The following is a 22,839-nucleotide window of genomic DNA, read 5'->3' on the forward strand; positions in this document are numbered from 1 at the left end:
TGCATTCAGTAAGAACTAGCCAATTCCTTTTCCTTGATTAAGAAACAAATTACACACCCGTTAGCTGCATGGGAGCAAAGAAAAAGAGTAACTGTACATAATTTTACCAAAGTTATTAATTATGATTTGCTCCCAGTACCATTACAATTTCTTAATAGAGGTCTGATTTTTTCCGCAAATGGAATCCCTTTTTTTTAAAAACACAGGTTTTGAACACATCAACAGAAGTGTCTAGTCCTATCCAAACTGCAAATTGTGTTAAGATGGTTACATATTCATACATGACAATCACTGCTTCAAGTACTCACTTTCCTAAGGCATCATCTACATCCCCACGACTTGGCTCCTGACCCCGCACCCGGCCACGACAAGTTAAAGGCATAAGTTCATCAGCTGGGTAGGCATGTTCCTGCAGAAGAACAAAATAAATGGGTAACAGGAGTAAAAAGGGCAGGCATGGTACAATTACATTAAACCATTGTAACCTGTTTAAAGGAAGCAGAACTTTGGTCAACTTCTGACATGTAAGTTTTCAAGTGTCTGATTAAACAAAAACCCAAGCTACGGATAAGATAGCATGGCAGTAGCTTCTTCTTTATCTGTGGCTGATGACTGTTAGACCACAAAAAAGTGTACCAATATCCAGTCCATCCAGCCAAAGAGTGTGTGGAGTGCTTAAGGGCATCTCTGAGACAAATACTGAACTTAGATATGAGGTACACCTCGAATGTCTGTAAAAGGATAACATAAGATTCCCTGCAAAATCAAAATCAAGAGATTGCCAACTAAAATTACAAAGAAAACTGGTAACCAAAGAATTCTGACAAAGTTGGCTTAAAGGCATTCAACTGAGGAAACACCACGCACAATAAAAGTAGTACTCTATCATGAGGAACTAGAAACCTTCTAAAAAAAAGAAAAAAAAAGATGGAATTCAGCTTAGTTTAAATATAGAGATGAGTTAAGGTTACTGAGTCGCAATGAAGGGGACATAAAAGCAAAGCCTGGTACACAAAGTATATTGGTTAAGTGGATTTATGGAATTTGTAAGCACAAGTTCAGAATGAATAAGTGCCATATTCCTACATATCTGGGCAGTACGTTCATAGCAGCATTGTGAAATCCCCATACAAGAAATATACATTGCTGCCAAGACTGTATGCTAAACACTACTAAACCAGGGACTAACACAACAAGCTTTCACACACTGTTAAAGAGAGTATTAAGGAAAAAACCCTGCTATACTAGATGTCTTGCTGGCAAGAGAAAAAAAAGTTATTCCTCTGAACCTCTGGTTAACATACCAAAAAGAACACACAGGTAAATCCCCTTACATGCAACCATGAAATTTCAGTCTTTACTATACTCAAGTCCAAAACATGTATTAATAGAAACAGAAAATCAGCACTTCTCAGCAGCTTGTTTCACAAGCAGCTGTAAAAACACTTAATTCTTGCTGTCAGCAAAGTCAAAACCCTAATCGTTTCTTCAAGTTAAAACAAACACAGAAACGTGGCTTGTTTGTTTAGTACTGCAGCATACGTGGCAAGTAAACACTCATCCTGCTTTAAGCTTCCAGGATATCTGAAGTCATATTTCCGTTTAACCCAGAGCTTTCTTACTACAAACGTAGCAATGTATCATAACCATCAAATTTACAGGAAAGCTCAGTACCCTCAGCTAACAGAAGGGTTTTGTCTAATTTTTAGACTCAGTTATGTTCCTAAGGAAAAGCCAAAAATGCAGAGGAAGATAAACTGAAAGCCAGACATATTTATATGGCAACAGGTCTCCAGAAACAAGCAAGAAATTACGGCCAAAATAAAAACTGATTTCTGTCCAAGTGTAAGGATATGGAGAGAACAAAAATCAAGATAAGAGAGGGAGAGAGGCCAAATGCAAACCTCAGGTTTTCTTTTCTTTAAAGAAAAAAAAATTCAAGCCTAAACTCTGCCCCTCATACTTCTGTGCGTTTTAGGTTGAACACATTTAACAGAAAAAATGGCTCATTTGTTTTCTGTTAATATACAGAATGAATGAGATTCTTTGTGATTCATAACTTTCCTATACATTTTGTAAAATGATCATTTGTAAGTGTCAATCATTTCAACCTCTTTGGAAATTAAAGAGTTAAAACATAATACTGACAAATAGACATGTTGCAAGATACACAAGGGAGAGCAATCTGCCAGATGGGAACAGGTGCAACTTATGAAAGAAAATCTATGCTGCAATAAGAATGAAAGTACACATGTCCTGTGAAGTCCACACAAAGACGACAGCAATTAAAACACGTATTTGTTGAAGTCTTTAACTAGATTAACTACACCTGAACATGGCAAATCATTTCTATTTTTCAGATGCTGTCTCTTCATATTCCCTCCAAAATAGTTTATTTCAATCAAGTATAGCATCCCACTCACAAAAAACAGTATTTTAAATGCAGCTACTCTACTGCTGAAGTAAAACAATAACCTATTCTGGAATGCTTCTATACTAAGAAATTAGCATATCATTAAGTTGACTAAAGGCAAAAAACACTCAGATATACCAGCGTGTGAACACAGAAGACTCCAAATCATAAGTTATGAGACAAATGTATCATGTAAACAACAGCAAGTACACTTAATCACATCACAACTATGTATTTAGCAACAGGGTATACAATATAGTCATGCTCCAAGTGAAATGCATGGAACTTTTTACACAAGCCGTAAAATTGTATCCGCAGAAAAAAATTATTACAGATCAAAGAGAACATAGTGGGTGCACCTACCCATTCATTAATGCACTATAGTTACTGAGCATTAAAAGTTTAGTAACTCATATAATCAAGTACTAAATCAATTTGCAGCAACTGATGTTACTGCACAGTAGCATAAGCACACACCTTTTTAGCGATGCTCTGCACAGTAGTGTATCATGTAAACGCACCCAGTTAATTTTAGAGCCACCAAGTGTAAATAAAGTTATTAGCAGGAAGGAACACAAAACACAGCAAAACAAATACCTATTAAAAACTACTGTATCAGCTAGAATGTCTACAGGTTTTGCTAACCATATTTGAAGCATTTTGAAAATGTGTAACCTTTCACCCAATGGTTACCCAATGAGTCAAGAAGCACTATGCACTACTCAGCAGAATATATATACATATTATTATGAAAATACACATCAAGAATAACCAGTAGGCTTAAATGGTAAGGCCCTATTCTATAGGGGGGGCGGTGTGTGTGTGTGTGTGTGTGTAGTTTTTTACTTTACATGGTTTAGGTTTAGATGTTCATATTTCAGCTTCAGTTCCTGCCCCTCTCTTTAGTGTCAGCAGATTTAGTCTTTCTGGACTTTAGGAAGGCCTTTGACACTGCACTGTCTCTGACCCCATTCTCATTAAAAAACTAGGAGCCTGTGGCATTGATACCTACACAGTCAGGTGGGTCACTAGTTGGCTGGAGGGCCGCATCCAGAGTGGTGGTGGACAGGTCTTATTCGACCTGGAGAGATGTGGGCAGTGGGGTCCCCCAGGTCTCGGTTCTTGGGCCCACACTGTTCAACACCTTCCTCAGTGACTTGGACAAGGGGGTAAAAAGCACCCTGTTCAAATTTGCTGATGACACTAAAATGTGGGGGGATGCGGGCACGCACCCAGTCAGTATTTCTGACAAATACAAAATAAAGTCTGGTAAGCATAATGAAAGCTGCATTTTACTTACCATGTAATTACTGTAAGCATGATTAAACATTTCCAGCACTTGACTCCTAAAAAAAAAAGAACATAGAAAAAAATCTAATAAATGGTTTATTTCATAACTCCTCTTTTATAGATCAAGTCTCAACAGAATGGCAGTACTGTACATGAATACCTGAAGATTAATATCAAATTACCATTAACATACATAATATTCACATAATCTTTTGACCTTGCCCATGTAAAGCTGATAAAATAAAATAACTGGTACCAAGACATTTTGTAATGTGTTTGGAACGCATACTGCAGAAGTGGTGGGGTGTCACTGCAGTCCTGGTAAAAAGATATTACCAAAGAAATCCTTGCTTTGGACCTCATTAGATAGTATCAGATACCCCTCTCAAGCCACTCCTAGAGTGGCAGACAGTTTGCAAAATCACCCTCAACACCCCATTCCAGTCCTATAACTCCTAAACTATTTTAATCCTGGGATCTCTTGTGAACAGATCTAGCTAGTTTCCTAAATGCACTGTGCAACTATTTGCTCCCTGAAGCATCCCACTTGCAAAGAGCAAGCTGTCAAATGCAAATTCCAAAAATAACTTACAGATGCTGTATATTTGCAAGTTTTTCTGGCCACAGCTATGATGCTGAAAAGACTAAATCAGTTACTAGATAATCAATGTTCTGCACAAACACCTTTTCCAATTTAGGCACTCTTGCTCAGAGCAAAAAGGAAAAACTCTCTCTTTGAATTTAAGGTGAAATAAAGTATTTTAATTGTCAAGATCCCAGTTCAAGATCCCATGTTTCCCCTGAAAGAGCTGATGATATTCCCAACAAAAACAAGTAATGACTAGGTACAGCAAAAAATTAATAAATGGCTTTGCCTTTTTTCTGCAACAGTTGATATCCAAAGCACTGTAAACACTTTTGTAATATGTTTAAGTGGATAGCAAAATCATAAATTACTCTATGTTCCCTACATTAGAAATCTTCACAGGTAAATAAAAATAAATTTAAAATTAATATTGAAGCTATGCTTTTTTTTAATTTCTGAAAAGCTGTCAAGGTCAGAAATGTAACGTATAAAATGGCACCTTTTTTTCCTCAACAGATCTGCTTTCTGTCATGCTGAACTACTTTAGTGAAAAGAAAGTCTTATTCTTACAGTTAACCTTGCAAGGCAAGAAAGCAAGCTGGATAGATTCTATTTTGACTCAAGCACCATCAGCAACATTCCCAAAGTCTCTGTTAATGTCATTGTTGATGTAGGGGAGAAAAGAACTCAACTAGATTTTTCAATCAGTTGATTAAAATCCACTGACCTGGCAGCTGGAAGTTATTTTAACCTATCTGAACAAGTTTACAATGAAGTCAGGAAAAGCCTGCAATGCCATTTTTAGTCATTTAACTGATTACCACTATTCTAAGGCCAGTCCTGCAATCACATTCTGTGGAGGTGAAACCCTAGGGTCACAGAGAACCCCACTGACTCTGATGAGATCTATACGCAGATCTAACTGCAGAAACAGAGTTTAAGTCTACAGTGTCCACTGATTTAGCCTATTAAAATCATTTCAAGACATATAGTTCTGTGCGATATGAACTGTACTCCTATGGCACAAGCAAACACCATTTCTGTTTGTCTGATGCATGAGTACATTTCCTCCAACTATAAGTGTTAACCCAGAGCCTCCAGACAGAATCTAGTTCACTTCACTTAAGCACAGGCTTGTGACTGAAAAAAGGAAAAGCACTTACCATATTTATAACTTATTAACTACAGAACACTATACCTCAAACTTTGCCTCTCATTAAGGCTCAGAGTACAGTATCCTTCTAACAGCAGCCTTGAAATTCCCAGGGGCCTCGTCTCTTGAAGTCTGCTTAGGAAGCCTTGATACTGAGTCAATTTCATGAATTGTTCAGACAAACAGGAGTATTTCACAAAGCAGATTATCAGGGCCAAGATTTTCTATGCGCTTGCACAGTTTATGAGCTTCACTAGGAATGCACATAACCAACATTTTTTATAGTGTAAGCAAGAGAAAAAAAAAAAAAACTGTGACCAGCCTCACTTTATGCTGTTAAGCAAATGATGTACCATCCACCACACGTGTGCACGTAGCCCACTGCACCTCTGAGGAACAGGGGGTTCTTTCTACTGGCACAGCCTTGCGAAAATGGAGTACAAACGTTATCAGAAGTAGCCTATAGGTATGTGCGCTCCTGCTGGTAGATCCTAATTCACAAACACAGGCAGATCATAGGGCAGTCTGCATAGGACTTGCTAAATAAAGCACACCTGCATGTAAAGAGACAAGGCAAAAGAGAGATCTCAACTGCCCAGGGGGCCACGTGAGAACAGCCCAGCACAAGGTGCGCTCAAGTGCTCAGGGATCCTTGGAAGGAAAGTTTCGTAAGTGCAGACTGCTTACAACCCTCCTGTGCGGATCAGAAAGCTGCAGGCATCTTAATGATCTCTCTGGGCACTCACGCAGAACACAGCTCCCTTCACTGGACAGAACAGGCCTGAAGGACACAGTCCAAAAAGCCTCCCTGGCACTATGGAGAGAAGAACCAGAAGTGGGAAGCTCAGTGTCCCCCCCATGTAAAAATGGCTTTGAGAAAAAACAAGTTTTATCCAAGCATTAAAATCAGGCTCCCAACATCATAGAGCTATCAGGTGAAGCGGCTCAACACCATCTGCCTTCATCCTTGCCTGAAGGTGCCTGGGGCTGAGTCCCCGGTCTGCCCCTGGTGACCACAATGTGGAGGAGCAGGGGAAGGCTGGGGCTCGCCACCAGCATTGCCAAGTGTACAATAATGATCACATCCATACGCTCCTTTCAACTCTTTTACAACCAATAATAGTAAAAGTGTTCAAAATGTACAATCATTTTTGAAGTAGCTCACTGATGCAGCAAATGCAAAATCCAAGTTACTCTCAGGGAGCCTTAACCAACCTGTGGGTTTGCTGCCAGCACTTTATTTTGAGGTAAGTGGTCATAAGAAACTGCTTCAACTTTGATTGCCCACTTCTCACTCACTGGCACCTTACAGTGAGCAATATAAAGTAAATAAGACGAGGTCATTTAAGGTCATTTTCCCAAAGATTTAGTTGGTCAAATACAAGATATTGCATCTACCCAAAGACTTATTTCCCTATTTGCGTGTTCGGTTTTGCGGCAAAGACGATCATTTTGAGCTTCTAATGTGATCATATCATACTAAAGACCTGGCAACGTGCTTGCCGGTACGGCACGGGGAGGCCCGGGCGAGCTCCCGCGGCGGGGAGGGGTCACCCACGCCCCTGCCCTGTCGCCGCCGCCGAGGAGCGGGTCAAGGTTACCGCCGGCCGGGCCGGGCCGTGCTGGGCCACAGCGGGTCCCCCTCCCCTACCATCTCAGACGGCCTCATCGCCCCCGGCTCCGCTTACCCGAGGCGCCGCTTCTCGTCCCTGCTCATGGCTCCGGCGGCGGGGGCGGCGGTCAGCACGGACGAGGCGGAGAGGAGGCCCAAGGCCAGCAGCCCCCATGGCCGCCACCGGGCGCCGGGATCCCCGCCGCGCGCCTCGCCCCCCACAGCCCCGCTCATGGCAGCAGCTGCCCGCTAGGCCCGGCGCAGCCCCATGGTCCGGCCCGTCCCCGGCGCCCCGGCCGCGCTCCTAGCGCCGCCGCGCAAACGGAAGGAACCGGCCCTTCGCTTTCCTGTGTCGTAGCCAAGGAAACGGCCTCCGCTGGCTGCTTCCGGGGTTTTCTTCGTCACGTGGTGCCCCGGTAGCTCAATCGGGACGGGCGCGGCGGGGAAAGGGAGGGGCCAGTTTGGGCCACGTGATTCCAGCTGGGTGGGGGTGACGTGGCCAAGAGGAGGTGGGAAAGGCCGCGTGAGGACCACACGTGCTGGGCATGCTGGGAGCTGTAGTCCGGGCTGGGCAAGATGCTGACAAGCCGGCTGGCGCGTGGCGTGCCGGGACTTGTGGTCCGTGCGTTCGGCCCGGCGGTGCTTGGGGCTTGAGCCCGGGGCCCTGGCTGCGGTCTCGGAGCAGCCACTTCTTTCTCTCCTTCCTCAGCTCATCTCTCTGTAAAAGGTGGAGGGGGAAGGGTCAGGTCATACCTTGAGGGAGAGGGGGCGTCAGCCCTGTTAGCCACGAGGCAGAGGAGAGACGTGTGCGTATAGGCTAAGTAAGAGTGTGTGTGCGGTACCCAATGGAAGCACAAGCTTTCGTGAGCCCACGTTCACTTTATTATAATGCTGAGCATTATAACAACTCTGGAGCCACCAACAACCTCCCCAGCTGCCCCCGTTTCTCTCTGTCCCTTCCACCTGCTAAAGACAACTCGTTTCAAGCATTAGCCTTAAGCCAAACTGGGCAGCTGTGACTCGAACTGATAGACTGGCCAGTCCTCCAAACCCTGGCTTTCATCATCTTACACCACTTAGATGTGACCTGGGGTCCCTTTCCTCTTCCCAGGGGCAGTCTTGATTCTTTCCAGCAGGGGTGTTTATTAAAGTTAGACAGCTCTCCTGGGGAAGAGGAAAAAGACATTGCCGTTTAGAAAACCTGCCCCAGCAAGCAGTATCTGAAACAATGATTCTCAGCCAGGGTGCCATGGCCCCCTGCGATACTGTGAGATACTTTCCAAGGTGCCACCGGCTGTCACGCGATGGTAACAGAACATTAAGTTTTAAGCGTGCAGACGTGATGCACAAGATAAATCCAAAGCTTTCAAAAAGGAAGCCCTAGTGTTAAACACAAACCTGACCTGTTGTGTGGTCTTTTTCAGTCTGTTGCACAAAAAGAATTGCTCCATTATTTTTCCATGGTCAAAATGCAAATAAAAACTCAGAGCTGACATTTTCTGAGCGGGTGCCTTGAGTCTGTCGAGAGGTGAATTGAGCCTAAAAAAGTTGAGTCATTGGTTTAACAGCTATTGACTTTCTGGCCAGGTATGCGCCTAGTGAGACAATGCAACCATGAGTCAGGGAAAGTCTGGAAAGTAGCATGGCTGGTCATGGCTCAGAAAGTTATTTGGAACGCACTATTTATATAGTCACTAGAAAACTTCTCCCCTCTATCACTGCTGCTATGCTAGGAGAGGAGTTAGTCTTGGATGCCAAGATGTTCCATGGACATGGAACACCATGCTTGATTTGACAGCTATAAAGCAAATATGGCACTTTAACAAAGTTAATGAGGACTCAAAGAAATTTCTTCATTACATTTCTACCGATCTGAGTTTACTAACCAGGAGAGATAGCAAGGAGGGGAAACTAGTGAATATATTTGGACGGTGCATATTAAAATAGTGCAGAAGTCACATTCCTAAATTAAGGCTATACAGTGCCCAAGAAAGGACTGTGCATAAATGTGAAAAGGAAATGTCCTCAAAGACAATAGGGGGCTAACTTTTTTGGTAGGTGCGTCACAAATCAGCCCTGCACCATCCCCCAGTACCACTCTGCTCCCCTTTCTCTGCCTGATCTGCTGCTCTACTTTCTGCTCTCTACTCTGTGCCGCCTGCCCAATCTGCTGCTTTGTTTTCTGGTTCCTGCCCTCTGTTCCCTGCCCAATCTGCTCTGTCTTCTGTTTCCTGCCCTGTCGGCTGCTATGCTGCCTGTCCCCTCTTTGATCTGCCATGTGCCACATACAGAGGCTGCTTGTGTATTTGTGGCACTCATGCCACAGGTTGGCCACCCCTGCTGTAAAACTTTTACAGGCAACCCCCTGCTTCATGCTCTTAATTGGTACCTGAAAAGCAGCATTAAGCAGAATAGTGTTAAGTGAAACCTGCTGCCAGCTGTATGATGCCCCTGACCATTATAACAAAACTTGCTGAACACTAAGTAGAATCAGGTATCAACCTAAAATGAGCATTACAGCAAAACAGCATTAAGCAGGAGTTACCCGTAGATTATATTTACATCATTTCTGCACATCCCATATTGAATTCATCTCTGTGTTTGGAGGTTTTGGGAACGCATACAGTTTCACTGCTTTTTTTACCCTGTCCAAATTTCCAGTCACTTTTCTGGTAACATCTGACTATTACGGACACAGTTAAATATTACTCTTATTTATGACTATCTAGAAAGCTTTAACACAAATTTTCTGTGTTTCTTTAAAACTATTAAAATAGGCGAAAGGATGAAAATATGACTTAGTCTGCATTGTTTCTAAACATTTTTTTTCATTTTTCTATTGGGCAGTATTTTCTTTAACTGTGAATTTAAAAAGAACTAATTGAATGGTTTTATATAGTCTGCAGAAGAAAAAAAAAGCCTCTCAGCACTTTTTTGCTGTGCCCACTTTTCTGCTGTAATTTTAAACAGTGAAACTACAGTAGTACAATAGAATTGTTTCTCTTCCCTTGTTCCCACAGGGTCCAAGTAGATGGATGACAGCTTGAGTTGACAGATGGTAGTGAATACAAAGTCTTACAGCTTTAAGAAACTTTTTTTTTTTAACAGTTACATAACAGATACCATATTTTCTCACATACCCCACGCTTCCGAGTAAGATGCACACCTTGTGTTTGGTAAGGCAGAATGAAGAAAGAAGAGTTTTTTTCCAGAGTTACAGCTCCACAAAGCAGGGACAGAACCTAATGTTCAACTCGCTCACTCACCCCTTTCCTGTTTAATAAAAAAAATCTACAGTTTTAACCTTCTCACACCCAATGCCCAATTAGTGGCAACTCTTGGCTTCTCAGCCAAAAGCTACTGCCAATTCCACAGCAGCAGTGAAAAGGTTAAAACTGTACCTGCTGAAGACTTAGCCCTGCCCCTCTTTCCATGGCATGGGCTGGGAAGGGAGGGAGGAAAATAAGTTGCATTTTATAGCGTTTCCATGCTTTTACACTAGCAAAAACAGCTTCCTCACTTAAGACCCCAATTTTGGAAGGCTAATTTTTTGGGAGAAGTTGTGTGTGGTATACAAGCAAATTTGGTACTGCTTTTAGTTGCTGCCTCACATAGCATTAGCCAGGAGCATCAAAATTCAGGTTTTCAGATAGCAATGACCAAGGTTGTTGAAATTGTTCTCCGCTGGCCCCTCTAATTAAAAATCTGGAACAAAATGAATGAGGTCTGAAGTAAACTGCATCTGATGTCTATCACAACAGACTCCAGATTCATTCAAAAACTCACCTCTGACAACCAATAAAGGGATGACCACATTTTATTTCCATACAAGTACTTTACAAAGTTACAAGCAAATTATGTGTTTCATGTTTTATATATGCAAGCTGGTAACCAGGTGAAATATAACAACAACAAAATTGATTTCATATATGGTTCTTTTCCCCATCCAAGCACTTCCAAACCCTTAATTAATTCTCCCACCCAACACTGTAATGTAAAAGATTATGTATTATTATTCCTATTTTATAGATGAGGAAATCTGAGCTATGTAATGTTCTTGGAACCATAGGAAAACTGTAAAATTATGATTCATTAGCAAATGATTTCTGTTGATTAAAAGTCCCGAAGTGACCATGCAATGAGGGAATTGCAGGGGGTCAGATACTTGACTTCACTAATTCTGCCTCATGCCACTCCAATCTGAATAATTATGTTTATTGTTCCAAGATGACATTGATGAGGGTAGGCCACAGTTTATCCATTTACAAGTCTCAACATTATGTATAGAGAACACCAAGAAAACCCCCCAACAAATCTGTGGTGAATAACTTCATTTAAAAAACACAGTGTAAAAGAAAGCATACAAAATGTATCTTAGTTCCTCCCCATTCTATTTAAGAAAAACAACCATGCTGGACATTTTTATTAGACACCTGTGTTACCAAATATGTACAGGGAAATATTACATCAAGCCTGTTATATGAATGGTTAAAGATTACTTTGGATGAGGTTTATGCTAAATTCTCTTTGATACCTAAGGTACATACAAAGAATAGTATTTCTAAATGGTTTTATTAGTAAAATGCAGTTTTTTTGTAGGGGAGCATCTTGCTACTACTGTCTCCTATAGTCTACAATAATGGAAGTATTTATGTTCTACCCTAACTAACTTGTTCAAACAGATATGCATCAACTAATTATCAAGCATAGTTATTACATAATTGAAGTCACTCCTTAATGTTCAACACTAATAAGAAATCACAAGGGAGTTAGCAAATCGGTAGAAATAGGGTTGTATGTGACCCTAGTTTGAACATTTCAACATCAAACAAATGTTAGAAAAACCCTATTTAAAACTAATTCCAAAAGGGAACTTTGTACCTGACTTCAATGTTCACACACTCTAGCATTTATGGAATAAACACTGTGTACTTGTATTTATTTTACAACAACAACTTTCAACTTGGTCAAGTTCACCAACAACATGGCATTTCTGAAGTTATGCCATGATAATTTCTTCAACTAGCGTCACTGCCCCTATTAGTATTTTATAGTGATTTGGAGAGCATTAGACAGTGGATATTAATCAAATTTACTGCAGCTAAATTCCAGCAAGACTAAGGTTATCCTGTTGGGATTTTGTTGTTATTTCTTGAAGAATGCTACTTTCTTTATGAGCACAGTTCTCCAACTCATACTCCCACAGTAATGTACTTATTTATAAATAGCCTCAGGCCTCGTGCTGTACTTTTAAGTTGCCTTAAAATAGCCTCTAAAATTGCAGGTGTAGTTTTGCATACTCAACTTACAAAACCACTATTTTTCATTTCCAAGATTTTCTGGGTTCAACACCTGCAAGTGTGTGTGCAAACTGTGCAAAAAGACAGCCTATGTGCCAGGATCACAACATGGTATAGGTGGTGGTAATCTTGGATATGAAAAGCCACTGCCAATTCTTTCAGCTGCTTTTGAAAATGTGACCCCATTTGTCTTCCAAAACCCAAGCACAACTAGTTATTCCTCTGGTTTTTTGCCTTGAATTGCATTTAAGTACTGGAAAGCATATGGTAGGATTCTGGTATAAAGGACATTTCACACTTTGTTGTAAGTTCCCATGCCATTACTGTTTTCACAATACAGCTTTACATGCATAAACATGCCCTGCAGAACTGAGTAACTGATGTTGAAGTCAATGGGTAGGTGTGTGGTAGGACTGCAGTACAGCATTATTAATCTTCTGTATTGCAATATTATAGGTAAATATACTATATGATAGAAAGGACAGTTAGTAGGTGCTGCACAATCATCATAGCTGGAGCTACTGTAAACATTCTCATCAGTCTCTTAATAACAAAAAAGAACTAGCAGTAAAGCACTCTGAAAGGCCATATAACGCAGAAGTGCAGAGTGGGATTGAGAAACCTGCTCCCAATGCTATCCCAGTTTTAAATACAGCAAAAAGAAAAACAAAATCAGAACACTTCATTGTCTATAATATCTGTCTAAACTTTAAAATATTTTAGTAATTTGGTCAGCATGTAAAGTTCAAAGTTTACATGCAACTGGGCTGATGAACCATCCAATAAATTTATTCATTTTTCATTTAATTACTTATCTGAAAGATTTAAATATCGTCTTTGTACTGCACCTGAGTCCTATATGAATTCTTTTATCCACATTTTGATTTACTGATCTCCTACAAACTGTTGCAATATTGCCAATCACAAGCATCACAAGTCATTCCCCCCCTCATAAAAAGCATGAGTTTATCTTAAAAATGGGGAATTTAGAAATAAAATAATAAATAATTATTTTGATTTGAAGAATTGAGGTCACATTCTCAAGCTTTTCTCTACAACCATGAGCCAAGAACTTTTTTTTGTTAAATGAAAGCTGAGATTCTCAGGCAATAACCCCATTCCAGCATCTGGATCACTAGATCCCCTCTCCCCCCCAGATATTGTGAGACTCTTGACAAAACTGCAAGAGTTGGCAACGCATTCTTGCAGCCCTTACCACATGAGCATTTTCACTTCAAGTGTACTACAGGCATGAGTAAATGCTGAAGGGTTGGGCTGCATATTTCTGAAAACCAAAGACACTTCCTGCTATTCAGAGCATTGCTCTGTACAACTACCCTCCCTGCTCTCCTCTGCAAGAATTTCACTTCCCATCGAGGTTGTGATTTCAGCACTTGAAGGCATGTCTACTAGCTTACACTCATCCCCGTCAGCAACAGATTTATTACCCACTGGAGTAGCAGTGTTCACCTCCTCTTTTTCTAGCACATCAGTCACTTCTATTCTTAAGTTTTCCATTCTCAAAATGGTTATTTCCATTCTTGTTGCATCGGGACTTTCAGCAGAATTATCAGCAAAGCTCTCAGCCCCAGCTTCCACTGGCCCAGCCTGAGTGTGATGTACTCCTTCTTCCTCCAGGTCAGCTCTTCTGTCCCTGACTACATTTTCAGGTAGTTCCTGTAGTTCCAATTTGTTATCAAGACCTTCACAACTTTCCTTGTCTGTATACCAGACACTTTGGTTGGTTTCCACTTCTGCATTTGCCTCTTGAGGTCTACCCAGTTCTTTGGAAGTCTCTGAACATTCTGCTTGAGTCCCATGTTGACCCTCCTCTGAGAGGATCACTACATTCACATCATCTGTCCCCAAACTGGATGAAAATGGCTGATCCATCTTGAGCTCAGTATGTTCAACTTCTTTACTTACTAACTTATCTGCTTGACCTTCTTCTTTATTTTTGCTGTTCTCATCACACTCTTCACCATGCCCCTGCAACTTTAAAATATTACATTCATTTACCACTTCTTTTTTGTTCTCATATGGAGCAACGGCTGCTGGGTCAGCTATCACCATCAGCAAGTCGCTTATACCATTTGCATTATCAGGGGTTGTAAGGGATCTCTCTTCCTCTTGTCCAGTGTTTCCCCCAACCTCTGCCTCTATTGTATGTTCACGTTGCAAACTTACCTTCTCTTCCACAGTCTCTTCTTGTACTTTACAATCTGTCTCAGTGTTTGCCCTAACCTCTACTTTCACTATACCTTCCTTCTTGGAACTTACCTTCTCCTCCAGGGCTTCCTCCGTTTCCTGACTTTCTTTTTCTGTTTTTTCACCAATCTCTTCCTTCAATTCATTTTCACTCTGAAAACTGATCTGTCCTTCCAAAGCCCCCTTTTGTTTCTGAACTTCTATCTCAAGATGCCATGTAAACTCCATCTCACCTACACCCTTGCTCTGCGAACATACCTTCTCTGCCACAGCCTCAACTTGCACCTGGTTTTCTTTTTCTTTGCCAAACTCCGTCTCCACTGCATTTTTACTCTCAGAACTTATCATCTTTCCCTCCACAGTCACTTCTTGTACCTTATTTCCTTTGACATCGCTCCTACCCAACTCCTCCTCCACAGCATCTTCATTTGGGAAAATTAGCTCCTCCTCCCTAGCCTTCTCTTGAATCTGACAGACTCCTAATGTGCAGCCTCCAGACTCTGCCTCAACTGCATCTTCATTCTGAGAACTCAGCATTTCTCCCACACTCTCCTCCTGCCCCTGACTTCCTTCTTCCACGTTATCTGCAGTCCCTGTCTCATCTGCATCCTCACTCTGAGATATAACCTCCTCCATAGCCCACTTCTGTACCTGACTTTTGTTCTCAAGGTATATTTCCAACTCTGTCTCCTGCACACCCTCACTCTGTGAACATACTCTTTCCTCTACAGACTCCTCTTGAACCAGACTTTCTTTTCCAGGGCTCCTGTCCAATTCTTCAGCCACTCTAACTTCACTCTGGGTACTTACCTCCTCCTCCAGAGCTGCCTCTTCTACCTGACTTTCTTTTGCAGTGTTGACTGCAATATCTGCTTCCACTACACCCTGACTCCAGGATCTTCTCCTCTCTTCCACAGCCTCTTTTTGAACCTGACTCTCCTTTTCAGTGCTCTTGTCGAATTTATCTACCACTGCAACATCATGTTTTAAACTTGCCTCACACTCTTGAGCCTGACTTTCTTGTTTTGTGTTCTTACCAAACTCTGTTTCCATTACATCTTCAGTCTGGGAAGCTACCTCTTCCCCCATATCCTTCTCCTGTACCTCCCTATCACACTCAGTGTTATCTGCAATACCTGCCTCTACTGCAACCTCACTCTGCAAACTTCCCTTCCCTTCTACTGCCCCCTCTGGTATGTTATTCACTTTTTCTGTCCTCTCACCTAACTCGGGCTCCACTGCATCCTCCCTTTCGGAATTTACCTGCTCTGCCCCTGTCTCCTGGTGTACATAACATTGTTTATCAGGCTGCCCTGCAAACATAGACTCTGCTGCATTCCCACTCTGAGAACTTGTCTCTTCCACATCTGCCTCCTCTTGAACCTGACTCTCCATGTCAATGTTATCTGCAACCTCAGCCTCCACTGCACCCTCATTCACAGAAGTTACCTTCTCCTCCACTACTTCTTGTACCTGACTCTCTCTGTCAGGCTGCCCTGCAAACACCGCCTCAACTGCATCCTCACATTGTGATCTTACAGCCTCCTGCTTTATCGGACTTCCTTGCCCTGTGTCTCTGGCAATCTCTGCCTCCACTACACCCCCTGTCTCAGAGCCTATGTGCTCCTCCACTGTCCCCTCCTGTACCTGGCTTACTTTCTTAGTGACATCTTCAAACTCTGCTTCCACTGCCTCTTTACTCTGGGATATTACATTCCCTTCTGCTGCTCCCTCTTGAACCTGGCTTTCTTTGTCAGGCTGCCCTGTAGTCACTGCCTGAACTGCATCCTCACTGACTGAACTTACCTTTTCCTCCACCTCCTCCTGCTGTACTGAATTTTCTCTCTCAGTGACATCCACCAACTCTGCTTCCACTGGACTTGCACTCTGCAAACTTACCATCTCTACTGCCTCTTGCTCTACATGACCTTTATCAGGGTGCACTGCAGACACTACCTTTACCGCATCTTCACTCAGCAAGCTTACTTTTTCCTCTGTTGCCTTCTGCTGTACCTGACCATCTTCCTCCGTGTCACTAGTAAAGTCTGCCTCCACTGCACCTTCCTTCTCAGAACTTACCTTCTCCTTCGCTGTCTCCTCTTGAACCTGGCATTTTATATCAGTTTGCCCTGCAGACATAGCCTCAACTGTATCCTCACACTGAGAACTTACTTTCTCTTCCACAGCCTCCACCTGTATTTTACTTTCCTTCTCAGTAATGGGTTCAGTCTCTGGTTCCACTGCATTTTCACTCTGGTGGAAAGTTAATCTCTCCTCTACTGCCTCCTCTGGAATCTCACTTTCAGGATCATGGTGCCCTGTAGACACTGCCTCCACTGCATCCTTGCTCAGTGAACTTACCTGCTCCTCCATCTCCTTCTGCTGCACTTGGCTTTCTTTCTCAGTGACAGTTGCAATCTCTGCCACCACTGCACCCTCACTCTGAAAACTTACCTTTTCCTTCATTGCCTCCTGCTGTGCCAGACTTCTGTTCTCAGGCTGGACTGCAGGCACCATCTCCAGTGCATCCTCCCTCAGTGAACTTACATTTTCCTCCACTTCCTTCTGCAGTACCTGGCCTTCTCTCTCTGTGTTACTGGCAAATTTTGCCTCTACCACTCCCTCCTTCTCAGAACTTACCTTCTCCTCCACTGGTTCCTCTTGAACCTGACTTTTTATATCAGGCTGCCCTGCAAACACTGTCTCCATTGCAACCTCGTTCTCAAAATCTATTTTCTCCTCCACCTCCTCCTGTATTTGGCTTGTTTTCTTAGTGACATCTTCAGTCTTTGGTTCCACTGCTTCCTCACTTGGGGATATTAAATTCCTTACCACTGCTCCCTCTTGACCCTGACTATCTCTCTCAAGCTTCTCTGGAGACACTGCTTCTGCTGCAGCCTCAGTCTGTGAACTTACCTCCTGTTCTGCAACTTGCTTGGGGATCTCACTTCCTTTATCAGTACTCCCAGCTGTGTCTGCCCCCTCTGCATTCTCACTATACACAGTTACTGTCTCCTCCATAACCTCCTTTTGTACTTGGCTTTCTTTGCCTATTTCTTCACTAATCTCTGACTCGACTGGACCTTTACCTTGGGAACTTACTTTCTGGTCCATGCCCTCATCTTGTATTTGACCTTCTTTTTCAGTGTTTCCTGTAATTTCCAACTTCCCTGCATCTTCACTATGAGAGTATACTTTTTCATCCACAACCTCCTTTTGCTCTCGACTTCCTTCACCAGGATGCCCTGAAAACTCTGCCTCTCTTGCATCCTGTGTCTGGGCAGGAACTTTCTCTGCAACTGCCTTTTGCACCTGACTTATTGTCTTGGTGTTATCTCCAATCTCCACTTCCACTTCCTCTTCATGCTCAGAACTTATTTTCTCCTCCACTGCCTCCCTGTGTTCCTGGCCTTCTTTATTAGACTGCTCTGCAGATACAGACTCCAGTGCATCCACACTCTGTGAGCTTACCTTCTCCTCTGGTATCTTCTCTTGAACCTGAAACTGTTTCTCAGTGTCCCTGGTGAACTCTATTTCTGTTTCACCCTCATTCCCAGAACTTGCCATCTTTGCCATTGCCTCTTTTTTTACCTCACCTTCTTTATAAGGTGACTTCCCTGAAAACCCGACTTCCCCTGCACACTCACTCTGCAGCCTTACCTCCTTCTCCACACCCTCCTCCTCTTCTTGACTTTCATTGCCACTGTTATCTGCAACCTCTACACCATTTTCAGAACTTAGCTTCTTCTCTCCAGCCTCCTCTTGGACCCAACCTGCTCTTTCAGGCTGGCCTGGAAACACAGCCTCCAGTGCACACTCACTGTGTGAAATTACCTTCTCTACCACAGGTTCCTCTTCTACCTGACTTCCTTGCCCTGGGTCTCTGGCAATCTTTTCCTCCACCACACCCTCCTTCCCAGAACTTACCCTCTCCTCCACTGCCTCTTCCTGTACCTGGCTTGCTTTCTCAGTGACATCAGTCACCTCTGCCTCCACCACATCATCGCTCTGGGATATAAAAATCTCCTCCACTGTCCCTTCTTGAGCCTGACTTTCTTTCTCAGGCTGCCCTGTAGACACCGACTCTTCTACATCCTCACTCAGTGAATTTCCTTTCTCTTCCACCTCCTCCTGTTGTACTAGACATTCTTTCCCTATGTTATCTGCAATCTCTGCTGCCACTGCACCCCCATTCTCAGAACTTACCTTCTCCTCTACAGCCTCGCTCTGTACCTGGTTTTCTCTCTCAGGCTGCCCTGTAGACATGGCCTCCACTGCATCTTCATGCTGTGAACTTACTTGTTCCTCCACTACCTCCTGCTTTACCTGATCAACTTCCTCCGCACCTGTAGCAAACTCTGAAGTCTCTTTTTCAGAACTTACCTTCTCTTCCACTTCCTCCTCCTGTACTTGAATTTCTTTTTCAGCGTTAGCTGCAATCTCTGCCTTCCCTGCATCCTCACTCTGAGAAATTACATTCTCCTCCAATTCTTCTGTTTGGCCACCAAACCCTGACTGCCCTGCATCTTGACTTCCGGAACTTACCTTCTCAACAATACCCTCCTCCTGCGTCTGATCATCTTTTTCAACATTCCCATGAATCTCTGCCTCCATTACAAGTTCAACCTGGGAACTCACCTCTTCCACAGCCTCCTGCTGTGCCTGGCTTGCTCTCTCAAGATGCCCTGCCAGCTCTGCCTCTTCACTCTGCACGCTGTCTTTTTTCTCCGCAGCTCCCTCTTGAGCCTGACTTTCTATTGCAGTGCTATTGGCAGGATCTGCCATCACTGCATTTTTGTTAAGTAAAGTGATCTTATCCTCCATAACCTCCTTTTGTAGTGGACTTTTTTCCCCGGTTATTCCACCAAACTCTGCCTCCATTCCATCCTCATTCTGGGGACTTACCTTCATTTCCACAGCCTCCTCTGGTACCCCACTGTCTTTTTCTGTGTTCCCTCCAAACTCTGCCTCCACTTCATTTTCGTTCTTGGAAGTTACCTTCTCCTCCATAGCCTCTTCTTGTACCTGACTTTCTTTTTCAGTTTTTCCCCCAAACTCTGCCTCCACTGTATTTTCATTTTGGGAAATTATTTTTTCCTCTACAGCCTCTTCTTCCCTAGGAGTAGAAGATTGGGACTCCTTTTTATCAGTTGTGTCTGTAAAGATCATTTTTTCACTAATGTTTTCAGGAATGTTAGGCATGTCGACAGTTGTTCCTTCATTATTTGCCTTTCCAGCATCATAACATTCTTTCTGGGAAATATTTTCTGCCAAAACAAGCACCTCTTCATTTTGAGTTTCAGTATCTGATATTTCCGTAAGGGTGGTGGATGGTTTCTTAGCTGGGGTGGTTTGTGTTGATCCTGAAGGGGTCTTCAAGTCAGTTAAACTAGACACACTTTCACAAGGCATGTTGAGACTGTCCTCAAAAAGGTTGTGTTTCTTCAAGCTGGCAGCTTCTTTTATCACTGATTAGGACAAAAAGATTAAAATGATTTGAAAAACCTGACATTTTAAGAACACTCTAAATAAAGAATTTACTCTCCAACCCTTCAAACGTTATAAATTATTCATAAAAGCCTCATTTTAACTTTTGCTGCACATTTTATTAATCTTGAACAAGAAAACTTGATTAGGAAGTTATACTTGCCATTTTTCTTGCATTAATGGAATACTAGTGTTTGGTTTCACATAGCAATAGGGGGACATTAAAATCCAAAATTATTTTAATTGAAATTAAAGATATTATAAGGACAATTTGATTCATTGAGAGTTTGTACACAATATATAAATTACAAAACCTACATTTGGGGCCAGCAGTACAACCAGGGGACCATCTAAAATTGGTTGTGGAATACAGAACATCTTTTTTATCATAGATATATATTATCAACATTTGTTTCTATCTTTGACGTGCACAAAGACACAGGCGCATACAGAGTACTGCTATGGTGGCGATCATATTTTTGACAGAATATTTAATTCTGAGAAATTTAGTCCAACAGCCAATGAGACATTACTAATTCTCTGCAAATATTGAATTGCTGGGCTATCTGGTCATCTGGAGCCAAAGTACACTGAAGGTTCAAAATCCTGAGTAAAGAAACATTTTAGCCAAAAATGGCTGTTGATATCAAGATTTTATGAAGTTAATATCTGTTCAAACAGCTGCTTGCCCTATCTCTGTCATGAGCTGAACTAAGGCCCCAGAATCTTAATGCTTCCAATCTTTAGGAAGATTGGGACCTAGATCTGAGAAGATAGCCCAGGGAGGAAACAAGCTGTCCTTGTGCCACTACAAAAATTTCTACTGCAGCATACAGGCCAAGCCAACAGACATCCATACACCTTGTCGTGCCACAGATGCTCAAAATGTGTGCGTACAAAGATGGTAATACTTTCTGTCACTTTATTGTGGCAGACACCTGTTTGCTTTAGGGCCCAGAGTTGTCAGCCTCAGGCAGGTGCTTCCATAGCTTGAGAGGCCTAGTCCTGCATATCCCCAAATCTTCCTGTAAGATCAGGCCCTGGGAGTGACTGCCCAGCTTTCCCCTTACAGAAACATGATCTGGGCAGTCTCCTCAGTATACCTCTGTAAGCATGGAAACCCAGCTTTCCCAGATTAACATGCCTTGGAGATTCCCCAGGGCATGCTTCTACAAGTGGAGAAAGCTGGAGTTCCATGCTTAGAGAGGTGCCCAAGGGAATCTACAAGGCACATCTCTGTAAGCTGGAGCTCCATGCTTACAGACAAGTCCTGGGGGGAAACTGCGAGATGCATCTTTAAGTGACTTTCCCCACTTAAAGATTGCCCAGGGCATGTCTCTCCAAGCAAGAAACCCAAGCTTGCAGAAACATGCCATGGGGAATCTCCAAGGTGCATCTCTGTAAGCAGAGAATGTCTCCCATTATTCTGCAGGGTCAGGCAAGATGCATCCTGCCACAGCTAATCTACTTCATTTGGCAACATCACAAGGTCCCTTCCAACCCTAATGTCTATGAAATCTTTGAAATCTGTTTATAGCCTCAGAGCTCCCACTGGCTTCAGACCCACACTGAGCATTATTGCTATCACCTCAGACCTATTCGTACCTTTTAAGGTTTCATCAAGCAAGGCGTGATATAAAATTTCTTCATAGACATTCTCTACTTGTATCACACTGGTGTAATCTGCAAAGATAAACTGTTCATATTTCTGCAGCTCCTGTGAAAAGAAACAAAGGAAAAGAAGTCCAAAAATGTAGCGCTCTGAAGCCCCTAAGAATCCATCACCCCAATATGGAACAGAACCCTACTAGCTCCCATTTAAGAGATATATCAATGCTACTAGTTCTCTAGGGTTAAATTAGTTGCATATGCTCAGAATCATGTATTTAAATCACACTTACCGTATTGTATTGAAAGAATTTAGAGTTCATAAGCATTAGAAGGAGTGTACTTGGTAGTCATGTTGGTCTGAGACAAGAAGACATACAAAAAACTAGAACTCTTGGTTCCAAAATGATACCTTTTATTAGACCAACTGGGAAATCGCAAGAAAATTGTCCCTTTGCGACAAGCAATCGCAAGAAAATTGGGACACTCGTGAACCCAGAGGGGGACAGCCTTCCATCTTCAGCTCCCTCTGTGCAAAAATGAAGTTTATTTCCTACCTATGGGGACTTTTTACAATCTTGTACCATCTATACTTTTCCCAGAGCCTGACTTTGATCCTGAAAGCTTGCAGAAAGGGACAATTTCCTTGTGATTTCCGAGTTGGTCTAATAAAAGGTATCATTTTGAAACTAAGAATTCTAGATTTTTGTAAGCATTAGAATACATTGTTTTAGGACACTAAATAATAATTCTTAGATTCTAAATAAGCAGCAGGTGAGCAAATAACTGTGCCAAAAACTGTCCTCCAAGGTACGCACACTGTTAAAAAAATAGTGGGAGAGGCAGAGATTTGTTATTGGAGTATATATAATGCTTCTAACTCAGTGCTTCGTATACAGCCTGTCTAGCAGATGAGTATTACCACTAGATGGCAGTATGTGAAGTGATTATGGTGACTTCTGCCTAGGTGTAAGATACCAGCATCATCAGAACATGATCTCAAAACAGACATCTCTGTTGGCTTATTAGCTGAAAAGTACCTGTAAAGGTTTCATCAAGCAATCAAACAGTTCTAGAATTGGTTGCTAATTTACATGGAGACCTGATTTACACTACAATGTCCAGCAAGAAGAACTTGAGTTTTGGTAGAAGTTTATGCACTGCCCAGATCAATAGATAAAA

General features: G+C 42.4%; 2 protein-coding genes across 2 annotated transcripts in view; both read right to left on the bottom strand.

Moving 5' to 3' along the window:
- EDEM3 (ER degradation enhancing alpha-mannosidase like protein 3) overlaps positions 1-7,447 on the bottom strand; it is a 45,827-nt gene extending 38,380 nt beyond the window's left edge. The window contains exons 1-3 of the mRNA XM_090048265.1: positions 7,131-7,447; positions 3,714-3,759; positions 309-409 (exon numbers count right to left, since the gene is read on the bottom strand). Of these exons, the coding sequence (XP_089904391.1) occupies positions 309-409; positions 3,714-3,759; positions 7,131-7,288 (305 nt within the window). The 5' untranslated portion in view covers positions 7,289-7,447. The remainder of the gene's footprint in view (positions 1-308; positions 410-3,713; positions 3,760-7,130) is intronic.
- A 3,033-nt stretch (positions 7,448-10,480) lies between these two features.
- Positions 10,481-22,839, bottom strand: part of NIBAN1 (niban apoptosis regulator 1) — a 126,710-nt gene continuing 114,351 nt past the window's right edge. Inside the window, exons 13-14 of the mRNA XM_090048549.1 lie at positions 21,655-21,766; positions 10,481-20,030 (exon numbers count right to left, since the gene is read on the bottom strand). Of these exons, the coding sequence (XP_089904675.1) occupies positions 13,663-20,030; positions 21,655-21,766 (6,480 nt within the window). The 3' untranslated portion in view covers positions 10,481-13,662. The remainder of the gene's footprint in view (positions 20,031-21,654; positions 21,767-22,839) is intronic.

Source organism: Crocodylus siamensis, chromosome 5 (genome assembly GCF_052110815.1).
Source record: "Crocodylus siamensis isolate JL-2025a chromosome 5, ASM5211081v1, whole genome shotgun sequence".
In the NCBI taxonomy this organism is placed as follows: domain Eukaryota; kingdom Metazoa; phylum Chordata; order Crocodylia; family Crocodylidae; genus Crocodylus; species Crocodylus siamensis.